The following is a 16,435-nucleotide window of genomic DNA, read 5'->3' on the forward strand; positions in this document are numbered from 1 at the left end:
GCTTCTTCTGGGGTGCAAACTTCCTACAGATAGAATGAGTGGAGCCCTCAGTCTTAAGTGCTGGGCCAGCCTCCGGTGGTAGAGAATGCCAGTGAAGGCGGGAAGTCACCAGGGGTGAGGGTAGTGGGTTCCCGACCAGGCCTCCTACAAACCCCTCAGGAAAGGAGAGGGTGAGGCGTGGCTTACTCTCCTGGTCTGTGTCTCCTCCTCTGACTCTTCTTTAGTCTCTGGTTCTTGTCCCGATCCAGCACCTCCTTGTTCTGGCTCCTCCCCTTTCTCCACCTCCAGTTGCTTCTTAGCACCTCCCCTAAGGTCCCTAGGCATCTAACACATCTCAGTCCGCAGCACCTTCTTCCGGAAAACTGACTCTCCGGCGCGCACATCCCCCTCTTCTCCACACCAGGTGCCCAGGGTAGTCCCCCAGCACCTTGCTACCCGATGCATAGCCTGCCAGCCACCACATTCACCGCCCCCCCCCACACACACACCATGGCATCAGCTTAGACCTTCCATCCCTCCCCAGCCCAGCTCCCACCTCCAGCGCATCTTCTCCCTGTGCCTCCAGGGAGGCTTATAAACTGCGGCCCTGAAGAAGTTACTCTTCCACAGAACCTTTCCTGACGCCGCCAGCCCAGCCCACACTAAGCCTCCTTGCACCCACATCCTTTTACCTCCTTCTACCCCACCAGACCCCTGCACTGAGCCCTTGGCTGTGTTCTCAGAGCACTCTGCTCTTCCTCCGCCTCCCCCTCTTAAGTCCCACCTGCCCTTCAGGGTTCCACCCTGATATCACTTCCTCAGAGACAGTTCAGGGCCAGGGTGGGGAGGCTGTTGAAGGGAATAGAAGGCCAAGTTTCTCTTTCTCCTCCCATAGCGGATCAGAGCCTCCTCTGTGGCTTCGGGACTCCACTACTTCGGCATGTCTTTGGCCGGTGGCTTAGATTTCAGTGGCGATGGCCTTGCTGACATCACGGTGGGCTCTCGGGACCGGGCAGCTGTGCTTCGGTATGGGTCTCCCCTGACTTCTTGTGACTCAAGCCTTACTCAGTGGGTCCTGCAAATTCCAAGCACTAAGGGCGGGAGAAAGTATGGGGAAGGGGCACAGCTTCTGGGGTCCACCTGGGTAAATTTGCTCCTCAGCTCTCAACAGTATGACTTTGAGTGGACTACTGAAGTCTAAGTCCCAACTTTCTTTTTTACAATTTGGGAATAATGACAGTGCCTGCCTCACAGGGTGGGAGGAAAAGACAAAACGTAGATAGCACAATGCTGGGGGTGGGGGCTGCGCGCTGTGAATTCCAGAGCCCCTGGACTCTGCCTTCAGGCAATTTCCAGTCCTGTGGCTAGAGCCCCTGACTACCCAGCCCTCTCCAGAGAGTCCCCCGTCAGAGCTGAGGGTTCCCTGGGAGGCTGAGGCTGAGGGAAAATTAGGTTAAGAGAAATGAAGACAGAAACATAGGGTAGACCTGGAGGACTGGAGGCCAACACCAGACAGCCCCGAGTTCGTTCCTCAGGCAGCACGTATACTACAGGCAAAAGACAGAACAAAGAGCAGTACAGCAAGCTAACCACCTCCCTGCACTGTCCTTGGGAGGAAGCTCAAGCAGGTGCATTATCTTATTCAGCTAAACAGTTTCTAATCTCTAACGAGGAGTGCCTCTGGCTGGCATATACCAGCCCAAATCTTAGAAAAATATTCTCTTTCAACTGGGCAAAGATGCTCTTTCCCATGGGCTTAAGGGCTTAATCAGAACATTCTCACAGCCCTCAAGGTTACTGGAAAAAGCCGAGCAGGCAAGCAAGCTCGAACTCAAATGACTTCTTTAAGCCAGAAATGACTCCATATGGAAACTGAGTCACACGTGGGCTCCCACAGAGTGCCACACCTGTCATCTGCTCACTGACGCCTCCAAGCCAACAGGCCTCCAAATGGAGCGCCCACTCCTCCCACCTTCCAATCCCCAGTCTGCCTGCCCTCCCCCAGGCTCCTGTTTCAGCAAATGATACTGTCACCCACTTAGAGAGTGAGGATTACATTCTAGGACCTGGCCTGTTGGCATGGGCCTGTAATCTCAGCTACGTGGGAGGCTGAGGCAGATAGGGCGCCAGCTCAAGGTCCTCTGGGCTACAGAGGACAAAAGCTCTCTGTGGGCTTCCTCTTCATCCTTCCTCATCACCCTGTTCATCTATCACGTTTTCATTGATTTCAGCTCCAAAAACACCTCCCAGCCCAGGGGACTGTCATCTCTCCAGGATCACCACGTAGACTTCCTGTGCTCTCTTGATGTGATCCCTCTACTCTACTGCTTAAAACCCCTCAGTGACTCCCACCTTAGTAAAAACCCCCTTTCCTTGTCACTGCTGATTGCTCTGTCTGTGATTGGCCCTCCCCACCCTCCAATCCTCAGCTTTTATCAACACAGTCTTGTCTCTCTGTCCTTTTTGTTTCTCAAACAAACCAGCCTCATCCTGCTGTGTTTTCTGCCTGGGAGTTGTGTTTTCTGCCTGGAATGCTTCCTCAGGCCTTCACAAGGTTGGCTTTTCTTGTTCATTAAGTCATTGCTTTCACTTTCAAGGCCTCCTTAACAGGGAGAGCATTTTGACCACCTGGTCTAAGTAGCCTCCATATCTGTCACCTTATCCTATTATAGCTTCCCCAGCACTGTGTGTGTGTGTGTGTGTGTGTGTGTGTGTGTATACTCCTGTTTGTTGGCGGCTGTCTGCTTCCCCACAAGAGCAAAGTCTTTCCCTACTGTTAATAACATCCTGAGGACTCAGTGTGCCCTTGCATGTTGGAAATGTTGAATGCAGCAGAATGCAGCAGAATCTGTGCTCACTTCTCACCGGTCCGGTCTCTTTGTCTTTAGCTCACGACCTGTGGTTGATCTGACCGTTTCTATGACCTTTACCCCCGCTGCACTGCCCATGGTTTTCAATGGCAAGATGGCTGTAGAACTGTGTTTTGAAGTTGACTCCTCAAGTACAACCTCCAAGCCAGGTAATGGCTGCCTGGTGGGGTGCCTTGGTGTTGCAGTCATTCCTGATTGGCTTCTAGGGTTGGTCCTGCTCGAGGGAGCCTGGCCTCTGTGTCTTTAGTCTGTAAAATGAGTATGCCCCTTCCCCCAGCCAGAAGCAGATAAGCCGAGATCATAGCCAGTAAGGGACTTGGCCCAGGCAATCTCCAGGATGTTTCCAGTTGTCCTGTGTTTGGTTTTCATTACCCCTCCTCTTCTCCCTCTTCTTTCCTCCCCCTTCTTCCCTTCCTCCTCCTCTTCTCCCTTTTTCTCCATCCCTCCTTTCCCACCCCCTTCCACATTCTCCTAGTTTCTTAGCTAGGGTTGTTGTGTTTTGGTTTTTCGAGACAGGGTTTCTCTGTAGCTTTGGAGTCTGTGCTGGAACTAGCTCTTGTAGACCAGGCTGTCCTCGAACTCACAGAGATCTGCCTGCCTCTGCCTCCGGAGTACTGAGATTAAAGGCGTGCGCCACCATCGCTCGGCAGTTAGGGGTTCTTATGGCTATGAAAGAAATACCATGACCAAAATTAACTTGGAGAAGAAAGGGAATCTTTCAGTTTACAGTTTGCAGTTCATCGTCCAAGGAAATTCAGGGCAGGAAGTTAAAGCAGAAACCTGGAAGCAGAAGCTGTGGAGGGAGGTTACTACTGACTTGCTCCTCATGGCTTGCTCTGCCTGCTTTCTTATAGCGTCTAGGACCGCCAGCCCGGGGGGGTATCACTGCTCACAGTGAGCTGGGCCCTTCTGCGTTAATCATCAATCTAGAAAATGCACCACAGGCTTGCCCACAAGCCAGTCTAATGGGGACATTTTCTCTACTAGGTTCCTTCTTCCAAAGGACTCTAGCTTGTGTCAAGTTGACATGAAGCTAGCCAGTACACCTGCGTAAACTCTCTTTCCCTAAGGTTAGACTCAACCCAGGAATGTGCTGGGTATAGGTCCAGGCTCTGGTCAGGTCTACCAGAAGTAATGGGGTGGGGTGGAAATCACCTTCAAAATGATGATGAATAGCCGGGCAGTGGTGGCTCACGCCTTTAATCCCAGCACTCGGGAGGCAGAGGCAGGCAGATCTCTGGGAGTTCGAGGCCAGCCTGGTCTACAAGAGCTAGTTCCAGGACAGGCACCAAAGCAACAGAGAAACCCTGTCTCAAAAAACCAAAAAAAAAAAAAAAAAAACAAAAAACAAAAAACAAAAGATGATGAATAGCTAGACATTCATACCAGCACTTAGGAGGCAGAAGTAGGGGGATCTCTGTAAATTCAAGACAAGCTTGGACTATATATAAGTTTCAGGTAAAGGGGTAAATAATGACACCTTGTCTCAACAAAACAAAGCAAAGTCTGGGAGGCTGGCCCCAAGGAAGTGCCCACAGACCACACAGGGATTCGTCAGCAGGGGCTAACATGGGGCTCTTTGTCTGGGCCTTGACCTTTCTAGCCTCATCAGAAGGTCTGGTCTTCAACCCCAGGTCTTGGAGAGATGTCACTCAACTTCACGGTGGACGTGGATGTGACCAAGCCGAGGAAGAGGCTGCAGTGTGCAGACACGAGCAATTGTCAGAGCCTCCTTAGGAAGTGGAGTGGGGAGTCCTCTCTGTGTGAGCACCTTTGGCTCATCCCTATAGAGCAGGAGGTAAGTAGAGAATTTAGACAGCATCCCAGAAAAGATATGTGCCACACAGGCCCCTTTCCACACAAACAAATCAGGCGACAGAAACAACTACAACACATCAAGAACCACAAAGTGACACTGGAAATATAAGCCTACCAGAAGTCCAAACAAAAGCGGCTTGGGCTGTGGGCGTGGCTCAGGCACACAGTGAGTGCTTTGCAAGCTTTGCCCGTGTGAGCCTCTGTGCTTGGTCCACTGGGAAGGAAAGAGCCTAGGGAGAAGGGAGAGGGAGCAGAGAGAGGGAGGGAGGGCGCCTACCAAAACTGAACGCCGACGACGTCACTGAGCTTTCTAACGCTGGACAAAGAGGGGAATGGTTGTCTCATCTTACCTGACAGTAATAGTAGGCTGAAGGGCCCTGAGTGGATCCACATCAGAAAAACTGAAGGATTAAAAGGCAGAACTAGAGGGCTGGAGAGATGGCTCAGTGGTTAATAGCACTGACTGCTCTTCCAGAGGATCCGGGTTTGACTCCCAACACCCACATAGTGGCTTACAACCATCTGTTAACTCCAGTTCTGGGGGCTCCAATGCCTTCTAATGACTTCCAAGGGCACGAGGAACTCACATGGTGTACAGACATACATCCAGGCAAATCACACACACACACACACACACACACACACTAAATAAATAAATAAATAAATAAATAAATAAATAAATAAATATTTTTAAAAGGCAGAACTAGAAAGAATAAGTTATTTTAAAATGTTATTTAGCTGGGAGGTGGTGATGCACTCCTTTAATCCCAGCACTCAGGAGGTAGAGGCAGAGGCAGATGGATCTCTGTGAGTTGGAGGCCAGCCTGGTCTACAAAACAAGTACCACAATAGCCAGAGCTGTTACCCTGTCTCAACGCCCCCCATGCCCCCCAATTATTTAAAAAGAAATCTTGGCAAAGATATTGATAGGTATGGTTTTTAAAAAGTGGCCTTGTCAGAACTCAGATTCTAACAGGTCTTTGAACTATATGGACCATTTGTTTCAGAAAACAAGCCTTGAATGCACCTTTAATTGTTACTTGGCTTAGGAAAGGTTCTAGAACATCTACAGTCCTCTAAAAATAAAGGCAAAGAGCCGGAGAGATGGTTCAGTGGTTAGGAGTTCACCTAGAGGACCTGAAATTGGTTCCCAGCACCACCTTGAGGGACTTGTGAATTCAGCGCCATGGGATCCAACGTCTCTGGCTCCTTTAGGCACCTGCACTCTTGTGCACATACCCCCACACAATAATTATGCATAATTAAAGTAATATGATAACTCATAGAAATAAAAGCCTAACTGTATTTTTACCAGGGAATCAAGTTCACTTGTTTTCATGTTTAAAACGTTTTTTATTTATTTGTCTGTTTATGTATTTCACAATGTATACATGAAGGCCAGAGCACAACCTGTGGGAGCCAGTCTCCCTTCTATCATGTGGGTGCTGGAAATTAATCTCAGGTTGTCAGGCTTGGCAGCAACACCTTTCCACACCAAACCTTCTCGCCGGCTCTCCATGCTCTTATTCAGCCGAGAGAGCTCCTGTAAGCAGAGCCTAGCAAATGGTCTCCTCTACTGCCTCCTGTGTTCAGGCTCTACTCCTCAATATCCTTCCATGTTGGTTAGAGATCTTTGTCATCTCACATGTGACCACAACTCTTCCCTCCATGACTCCTGTTTGCCCACCACACAAAGTCTAAGCCTTTGTGACTGGGGTGAGAACCTCAGAGATCCCCAAGACCTAAGGGTGGGGCAGACCGGGGAAACTTCCAAAGCTCTTGGTGGCTTACTTGAGGGCCTGGGTCTTATGGAAGACTTCCTGGTCATTGCTGTCACTGTTCATTTCTTCTTGTCCTTTTCACATTCTCCTCTGACCTTGCCTTCCTCGGTCACCCAGTTTTGTGAGGGGGACTGCTTTTCCAACATCACCATCGAGGTCAGCTATGAGTTCCAGGAAGCTGAAGGAAGGAAGGACCACCCCAACCCCATCCTGGACCACTACAAGGACCCCTCTGCCATCTTCCAGGTGACTCTTTCCACAGGAAGGACCCGACTTTCTTGGGGAACATCCCACATTGAATACTTGCCCCCCTCACTTCAAAGATGGCGAGAGTTGGGAGGGAGGGTCATCAGACTGTGTCAGTGGGGCCTGGGACCCTTGAGATGCTTGCTGCTCATTGCTCACTGGTGGGTAGCAGGTCTCTGGCTGTTGCCCTGGGCTTGTTCACACAGTACGCTCCCTGCATGCTTAGTGACACACATGGGTATGCTGTGTACTGGGGCTCTCTTTACATGGTATCTGAGGATGGTGGTGGTCCCTGGCGGGTGCTGCACTGGTGCTGTCCTGCCCTGAGATGCAGAGAGGAGGTTCTTGGATACGCCTGCTTGCTTAGGCACTGCTCAGAGCCTTCATGCTGAGGTGTCTGGCTCACCAAGCCCGCACCTACCTCTACCCTGGTGCCCATCAGTGTAGCTTTCTCATGACTAAGGAAAGATAAAAGAGGTAGATTTTCTAATCCTCTCGTGCCTAAGGTGACTTAGCCCTTACCCAGGCTGTGGCTCCTATGGTCCTCTGCCAATTCCATTTACAGAGCAGAGAGGAATCATCAGGGATAAAGAAGTGAAAGAAAGAATATTAAAAAGTAGTAGTTGGGGTGGGTGTCGTGGCACACTTCTTTAACTGCGGAGTTCAGGGAGCGCAGAATGAAGGCAGATCTCTGTGAGGTGGAAGCCAGTGGATTCCACATAGCAAGTTCCAAGCCACCTAGAGCAACATAGTTGGACCCTGTCTAAAAGGAAAAAAATCCAAAGAGTTCTCGTTTGAGAATAAGTTGCAGATCTGATACTCTTCATCCCCATGCTCAGTATATAGTTCCTAAAAACAGGGCTATTCTCTGCCACAGCACAACGGATAAAATCATTTTAACACTGAAGGAGTACTGCTATCTACTGTACAAGTTTATCCATAGTTTGTTTGATATCCTAGTAACTTGCTGTTTGGCAAAAGAAAAAAAGTTCTTGGGGATGTAGCTTAGCTGGCAGGATGCTTGTGTAGGATATGTGGAGTCCTATGATCCATTCCTAGTACTCAATAAAACTAGGCCTCCTGCGGCCCCTGACTGTAATCCCAGAATTTAAGAGATAGAGGCAGAAAATGCAAAAGTTCAAGATCTTCCATGGCTAGACAGTGAGACCCTTTATCAATTGATCAATCAATAATAAATTAAAATAAATAAATCTAGGGTCTTTCATTGTCGTTTATCTTAGTCACTTTTAATCTAGAATTATTGACTTATGTCTTTCCTTGTCTTTATTTTTATGTTTATTTATCTATTTATTTTGGTTTTTCGAGACAGGGTTTCTCCTGTGTAGCCCTGACTGTCCTGGAACTCACTCTGTAGACCAGGCCAGCTTCAAACTATCCACCTGCCTCTGCTTCCCAAGTGCTGATAGTAAAGGTGTGTGCCACCACCACCTGGCAAAGATTATGTATTTATGTGTTTAAATACATGTGAGTGCTCTGTCTCCATGCACACCAGAAGAGGGAATCAGATCCCATCACAGATGGTTGTGAGCCACCGTGTGGGTGCTGGGAATTGAATCCAGGACCTCTGGAAGAGTAGCTCATGCTCTTAACTGTTGAGCCATCTCTCCAGACATCTTTATTTTTATTTTGCGACTGGGTCTCATAGTTCAGGCTAGCCTTGAACTCCCTATAGAGCCAAGGATGACCTTCTGCCTTCCAAGTTAGGACTACAGGTATTCAACACACACCAGACCCAGCTTTTGTTTTTTGTCTCTAAGGACCCTCGCAGCTTGAGGGATGTAGGGCAGTCGTGTTGTAGCCTGTCCCTTGGTTATTTCTGGAGCTTCCTCATAGTTAGATCCAGGCTGTGTGTTTTGGCAGGTGCATCACAGCCTTGATTGTACTATTCCTGCTCCCATCTCCCCCCTTTTTTGGGGGTGGGGGAGGTTTTCGAGACAGGGTTTCTCTGTGTGGCTTTGGAGCCTCTCCTGGTAACCAGATTGGCCTTGAAGTCACAGAGATCCTCTGCCTCTGCCACACAACCCCCCCCCCCCCCGCACGAGTGCTGGGATTAAAGGCGTGTACCACCACCGCCCGGTCCCATTCCTCTTTGTAACTGAGTATTTTAGGGAGAAAATTTGAGATGTACATTTCCTGCTTAACAGTGTAAGTCATTGTCAATTGTTACTGTGATGATTTGGGGAAGAGGTTTAAAATATTTATTCCATCAATAAAAGGGATGAGGAAAGGGAAGATGCTGTGGGTACACAGATGTTAGCAGAGATGAGTTGTAGCTGGGAGCTAAAATGGATTAACCGTGTTGTCTTTCATCAGGGTTAGATGGAGAACGTAGGTGCCCTGGCTGTGCAAGCCTGGTAGCCAGTGTTCAGTTCGCTGATCCCCGGCAGAGGGAGAGAAACGATGTCTGTAAGCTGTCTTCTGGCACCCATAGGGCACTGTGGCCTGCATGTGCCCACACTCTCACACATGGGTTGTATACGACATGCAGTAAAGATAAATAAAATTTAAACGTAAAAAAACAGGACCCGAGTGTGGGCCCTAGATTTCAAACCGAGCACCAGAATAAACACAAAGAAGACAGCACAGATTTGTTGATCCAGTTAGAGAGAGCGCCACACTGTAACTTGCAAATTGCACCTTTCTTTTCTGGCAAATGCACGGTCTCCTTTCCAAGCTCTGGGCTCCCACTCCAAGTCCAGCCCATGATGCTCTCTCTCCCTGCAGACAGCTGCTGCAGTGATCTCCAGCTGCTGGAGAGCTAGAGACAGCTCCTAGGAGGCGGAGGGGTTGGGGAGGGTGGGGGGGGGAAGGGAGAGATGGGGGTGGGGGGCTGGCTGTTTCCTTCACTGCAAAAAACTATACTTGGCTATGTTAGAACACTTGTTTTTTTTTTTCAACTCAAATTGAGATTTTTCAATCTTGAAGAGAGCTTCTGAACGAAATGTCTTTTTTTCTTTTTCTCTGTGTAGTCTTGTTGTGTAGCCCAGGCCTCAAACTCACCATGATGCCACAGTATCCCTAGTTCTAGGATTACAAGCAGATGGGACTCTGATTTAGTTGCGATGTGTGTGCAGAATTACAGGAGAAGTAGCTAACGTACCCAGGAGACTTACCCACAGTGGGGGAGGGTGCTGGCACGGATTCACCTATAGTATTTGGTCAGTTCCTGTCCTACACTCGTTTCGGCCTACACCCCAAAGGACTAAGGAAGCTTTGCTTCACAAAGTTTTGTCCTCCCAGATGTTAGAGGCAGAGGGATGCACACAATACAAATACGACAGCATGCCTATCATTCCGCAAAGGTCACCCCACATTTGAGCTTGGCTAAAGGCCTAGATCACTGTGTGCCCGTATTGTCTAGGAATGTCGCACACATAGCTCTTTTGGCCATGCGGGCACAATCCTAGCTGTCAGCCATCACTCTCTTCGAGCCATGTTTCTTCAAGCAGGAGAACATGATGGGCAGAAGTACCCCAAGGAGAAAGTGGGAGTCAGGGTCATTGGAAAGGTAAGGTCCCAAGGCTAACTCTGCTCGTCTTTGTCTGGTGATAGCTGCCCTATGAGAAGAACTGCAGGAACAAAGTGTTCTGCATTGCCGAGATCCAGCTGGCCACCACCATCTCTCAGTGAGTTGAATCTTGTTATCATCAGCATTGTTTCTGCAGGTGATGTCCTCCTGAGGATTCACCTGGGCAAGCCTCTTATTCAGAGGCATGCGTGAATACTCCTTTCCCCTTCCCCTCATGGCCCGCCCTCAACAGGATTTTGTATTTGGTATTTCAGCCACCCTGTGAGGAAGGAAGGATAAAGATTCATCTTCCCATCTTATAGATCAGGAAATAGTTGAAGTTGATGCACTTGGTGAACCCGAACCCAGGTCTCTTGACCCCCTGAACAATGCTATTTTCACAGTGAGCCTCACTTCTAGAACTTCCTCTGGTTGGCCTCTTGGCCAGATTCCATGAATGAATTCATTGAGTAGTTCTGGAGTAGTTTTACTCTGTTCCAGGGGTTCTAGATGCTGGGAATCATCTCAGTCAAAGGTACAGACAAAAATCCTTGCCCTCCTGGTACTTAAAGGGAAAGTAATAGACAAGTGAACTCTGGGTAGATGGGATGTGGCGCAAAGGTAAGTGCAGGGAAGGGGTGAGGTTTTAAGTAGAGTGGTCAGGGAGGGTGACAGGAGGAAGTGGGTACTGTCCATGTGGTGTCTGACGGTGGAGCAAATACCCTGATAGAAGCAGCCCTGACAGGTGAAGGCTAGAGCATGGGCCCCATGTGAATGAGAAGTGTAAGAGGGAGGAGGAGTAACATGGAGAGAAGTGGAGGAAAGTCTAAGAGGGTCGCATGGGACCATAGAAGGGCTCACAAGAGTCTAGCTCTTGCTAGAGCAGTGGTTCTCAACCTTCCTAATGCTGCAACCCTTTAATACAGTTCCTCAAGTTGCGGTGACCCCAACCATACAATTACTTTCATTGCTACTTTACAACTGTAATTTTGCTACTGTTAGGAATCGCAATGTAAATATCTGCTTTTTCTGGTGGTCTTAGGTGACCTCTGTGAAAAGGGTGCTTGACTTTCAAAAGGGTTGTAGCCCACAGGCTGAGAATCATTGTGCTAGACAAATGACTGGTTGTAGGAAGTAGGGAGATAGTAATTACTACTCTGACAATGAAGGTGCAGGTAAGAGGGTGGTGGCTCTGGCTGGCTGGAGGCAGACAGTGGTTGTCTTTTGAAGCTAGAGTGGAGGGAGGGAGCAAGGAGAGGGCCCAGTCCAGGCATCTAGAATCTCATAATCCAATACATTCACCATTAGTTTAATTATAAGGTCACTACATTTAAATTAATTTTTTAAGAAAAAAAAGTACGGCTGGATGGGCTGGAGAGATGGCTCAGTGGTTAAGAGCATTGCCTGCTCTTCCAAAGGTTCTGAGTTCAATTCCCGGCAACCACATGGTGGCTCACAACCATCTGTAAAGAGGTCTGGTGCCCTCTTCTGGCCTGCAGACATGCACACAGACAGAATATTGTGTACATAATAAATAAATAAATAAATAAATAAATATTTAAAAAAAAGTACGGCTGGAGAGATAGCTCAGAGGTTAAGAACATTGACTGCTCTTCCACAGGTCCTGAGTTCAATTCCAGCAACTACATGGTTGCTCACAACCATCTATGAGATTTGGTGTCCCCTTCTGGCCTGCAGGCATATATGCAGACAGAACACTATGTATAATAAATAAATCTTTTTTTTAAAGGACACTTTAAAAAAAGAAAAAATGTAATTGCAAGGATAGAGGGATGGTCTAGTGGTTAAGAACCCTGACTGTTCTTTCCAGAGGACCCAGACTTAATTCCTAGCAACTACATGGTGGCTCACAATAGTCTGTAACTCCAGTTCTGGGAGCCCTCTTCTGGCCTCCTAGGGCACTGCATGTATGTGGCGCACAGACTCCCTGCAGGCAAACCCACCCCATACATAAAATAAAATGTAAAACAAACATAGCTCTTTAACGGCACCTGCTGTGTTTCATCATGTTGAATATCCACACGTGGCTAATGGCATCAGTAAGACAGTAGGATGCGGACCATCTTCCATCACTGCTGATGTTTTATTGCACCACTCAGAATTCACTAGAAGTTCAGCTCCATGATGGGGTTACTGGACCTGAGTTTGGTTTGGGAAATGGGGCAATCTTAAAAATGCCCTCAAGCCGGGTGGTGGTGGCACAAGCCTTTAATCCCAGCACTTGGGAGGCAGAGGCAGGCGGATCTCTGTGAGTGCGAGGCTAGCCTGGTCTACAAGAGCTAGTTCCAAGACAGGCACCAAAAGCTACAGAGAAACCCTGTCAAAAAAAAAAAATGCCTTCAATGGCTACCACGTGTGTCATGTTGCTGATGGCTGGCTATCTGGAGTTGGTTTCTCTGGGGGCAGAGTCTCTGTCCTTGAGTGGATGTTTGTAAAACTTCCATTTTAGGTGTGCATGATTATGTGGGGCCAGCACTAAGGGACTCAGTCAAGACACAGCTGCTGTCAACAGGGACTGAATTACAGCCAAGATCCGCCATCCAGCCAGTTCCTCAGGGTGATGCGGTGTGCTCTGCTTGCCCTGTATCTCCCCCTAGCGTCCATAGCCGTCAAGCTGCTACTGAGAAACTCCACTGCTGCAGTGGGGTTTGACTTCTACAAAATCAAATGAGAACTAGACTCGATGCCTAAACTACAAAGTGAGACTCTGCTTCAAAAAACAAACATCGACAAGCACTGTGGCTCCTACCTGTAATCTCAGCACTGGTTGGCGGAGGCAGGAGGATTGCAAGGCCAGCTAGCATACATAGTGACAGACCAACCAGCATAAGGCAACAGAATGAAACTGTTTTAAAAACTAGCCAATGACTAAAATGGGCTAGGATACAGCTCGGTGATAAAGGCTTCTAGTCTTTTGGCTTCCGTTTTTTTTTTTCTTCTGCAAGATACAAAGTAACTATACTACTTTATAGAGTAATTCTGAGGATCAATTGAGTTTATGGGTCATGGAGTTTGCTACATGGTAACCACTAAGTAAGTGGTTATAACCTCGCAAATTGCTTAGTGATGAAGCTGTAAAGGCGGACGTGCAGCAAGGGGGTCAGCTCTGTTAAAAGGAAGAAAATCTGGTCTTTTTTGCAGTTTACCTAGGAGGATAGTTAAGAATGTGCTTTTCTGTAGTGTGGGAAGTTTTCTAGGTTAAATTTACTGCTGATGTGTGATCTCTCTCTCTCTCTCTCTCCACCCTTTGCAGGCAGGAACTGGTAGTGGGTGTCACAAAGGAGCTGACCATGAACATCAACCTGACTAACTCTGGGGAAGACTCCTACATGACAAACATGGCTCTGAATTATCCCAAAAACTTACAGTTTAAGAGAATACAAAAGGTACCCGTGACAAAGAGGCTTGGGAAGCATGCTGCCATGCCTTTTCCTTGTTGCCCACCTGCTTCCCTGCCATTGCCACCAGCCCCCTTCTACTCCATCTAGTATAAGAATTGCAATTAGACGAATCCTCTCCAATTCTGGTCCCTAAAATCCTTCATTGGTACCACATGATCACCCCCTCCTTGTGTATAGTCTTCTTCTTCTTTTTGTTAAAGATTTATTTTATTTATTATGTATACAATGTTTTGTCTGCATGTTTGCCTGCAGACCAGAAGAGGGTATCAGATCTGTAAGATGGTTGTCAGCCACCATGTGGTTGCTGGGAATTGAACTCAGGACCTCTGGAAGAACAGCCAGTGCTCTTAACCTCTGAGCCATCTCTCCAGCCCATGTATAGTCTTCTTTAACCAGGACTGTGAAAGATAAATTCTAATGCCTAAGGAATCGAGGAAGTGAAAAATTCTACCCAACTATTCACCAGACATAAGACCAGCTGCAAAGATGGGCTTGCAAGCATGTGACTGCCAAGCGTCACGACACTGAAATGTTCTGTTCTCTTAGTTCAAAGATGGTCAGAACCTGCTGTTTGAAGTTCTTTTGGGAACTAGAAAACCACCCAGCTCTTGTCTGGGGAATCTACATCACCTGACAGAGAGAGGTAGATTCAGTGTCCATCTAAGGTACAGAGCTGCAGAGACAGTGTTTCTGGACACTGCTTTCTTCTTGTAGTGTATGCTAACCCAGCTGGGAGCCTGCTGCCCCTGGGCATCACCTGCCCCTTTCCTCTGTCCTGCAATGCAGCTCTCTGGATTGCTTCATCTGCCTTCTTCCTTAACTCCACCTATCCCAACCCTCTGACAACTTAGAATTTTCCTTTGTTGAGAGAAGATACTCCATGAGGCAGTCCTCATTCTAGTGAGTCAGTAAAACTTGAGTCTGGAGCTGGGCGGTGGTGGCACACGCCTTTAATCTCAGCACTTGGGAGGCAGAGGCAGGTGGATTTTAGTGAGCTCGAGGCCAGCCTAGTCTACAGAGCGAGTTCCAGGACAGCCAGAACTGTCACACAGAGACATCCTATTTCAACAAACAAACAAAAAAACTTGACTCTGTTGGGACTATAGGTTTTCTCAGGGGGTGGGGTGGGGCCTCAATTTGCTTGGCCTTAGTTAGCACTTATCGTGAAAAGTTGACATTATTTTCTATATACGTAGGATAGGACGGGTGAAGGTAGAAGTAGCGATGGGCCCTCTTGGGGAGAGCAGCTGTATTTGGAAATCTAGATGAGGAGCCTTAGCTAGAAGGCCACATAGCAGTGTTTGAGCCTCCATCTCAGTGTGACACCCGCACTGGTCCACAGCCCAGTTCCAGTGTCTTCCTCTCTGTGAGGACTTTATGCAATCCTGTCTATTGGAACTGGTCCCCACTGCTACTGTGCCTCACTCACAGAACACTACCCTTAGGCTTTGGATTTAAATTCGACCCTCAGTTGTGAGCAGGCCAGGGACCAAGTCTGACATGTAGACAAATCAGCAAATGGTTGTTGGATCTGTGTGAAGAAACTGCTCCATTTCCTGGAGAGACGGCTCAGTTACAAGCACCAGCTGCTCTTCCAGAGGACCTGGGTTTGAGTCTCAGAAGCTACATGACAGCTCACTGTTAAGGTTTTTCTTGTTGACAAACCTCTCCGCTGACACAATAAACCAATCAGACCAAATCAAACTGAATTAAAAGAAACCCAGGTTTAATGGATGCCAGCACTCCTGGGTGGGCCTGGGAAAAACACTGAGAGGGGAAAGGAGAACCGGAAGATCCACGTGTTCATGGGGGCGCGGGGGCGGGGGGAAGGAGAGGGGGCAGTTTAAATAGCCTGTGGGAGTGGTCTTGACCCTCCCTGGGGAGGGGTCACCGTTTGGAGGGCTTTCTCAGAGGTGGGATCTGGACTGAGGCAACTCCCAGGGGAGGTGCTTGAAATGGAGCTTTCCACCCAACATTCCAACATGGATGCCAGGAGCTGGGGTGAAGCTCCCAGCCAAACATTCACAACCATGTATAGCTCAAGTTCCAGGGGAATCTGATGCCCTCTTCTGACCTCTGAGGGTACCAGGCACGCACATTCTTGCAAAACATACATGCAGGCAAAACATTCCTACCCATAAAATAAATAAAAATTAAAACCCAAACCAAGACATCTTCTGTTTTAACAGCCGCTCTCTCCAGACGTTCAGTGTGGTGAACCCAAGCCAGTTGCTTCTGTCCTGGTCGTGAACTGCAAGATTGGTCACCCCATACTCAAGCGCTCATCTGTGAGTCTGTTGTGATTAGGTGGCTCTTCTTACTACCCTTGAGCTCCCAGCCGCATCTGCATCTTCCAGATGTGGTCACCATGCTTCCCTTTGCGCGGTCACAACTGCTAAGCCTGCCCTGAAATGGAGACGGGTGGGGGTGTAGAAAATGGTTTTCTGAAGTATAGCATGGCCAGTGTTGGCTTCTCCGAGGAGTAGTAGGGAAGGAATATCCAAGCAAATTATCTTTGGACTGTGCAGAAACTTGGCTGTAGTTTCCTTTACTTGAAGGAGAGTAACACCATCTGTTTGGCTCATTCGGTATTTGCAGAGTGAGCTTGTATGAAATAGTGGCTGTGCTACAAAACCAACAGAAACCCACGAGGAATGTAAACTGGGTCTCCTAGATAGTGCTGTGACCATGTGACCAAGGCAACTCTTAGAAAAGGAAGCATTTAATTGGGCGCTTACAGCTTCAGAAGCTTAGTACATTTTCATCACGGTGGCAGGAAGGCAGGTGCTG

General features: G+C 48.2%; 1 protein-coding gene across 1 annotated transcript in view; it reads left to right on the top strand.

Annotated features, from left to right (window-relative positions):
• Positions 1-16,435, top strand: part of Itgae (integrin subunit alpha E) — a 45,528-nt gene that overhangs the window by 16,685 nt on the left and 12,408 nt on the right. Inside the window, exons 16-22 of the mRNA XM_057773940.1 lie at positions 875-1,005; positions 2,868-2,998; positions 4,484-4,647; positions 6,566-6,694; positions 10,268-10,341; positions 13,498-13,630; positions 15,835-15,933. Coding sequence (XP_057629923.1) covers positions 875-1,005; positions 2,868-2,998; positions 4,484-4,647; positions 6,566-6,694; positions 10,268-10,341; positions 13,498-13,630; positions 15,835-15,933 — 861 coding nt within the window. The remainder of the gene's footprint in view (positions 1-874; positions 1,006-2,867; positions 2,999-4,483; positions 4,648-6,565; positions 6,695-10,267; positions 10,342-13,497; positions 13,631-15,834; positions 15,934-16,435) is intronic.

The sequence above is a fragment of the Chionomys nivalis genome, chromosome 7 (assembly GCF_950005125.1).
Source record: "Chionomys nivalis chromosome 7, mChiNiv1.1, whole genome shotgun sequence".
Classification (NCBI taxonomy): Eukaryota; Metazoa; Chordata; class Mammalia; order Rodentia; family Cricetidae; genus Chionomys; species Chionomys nivalis.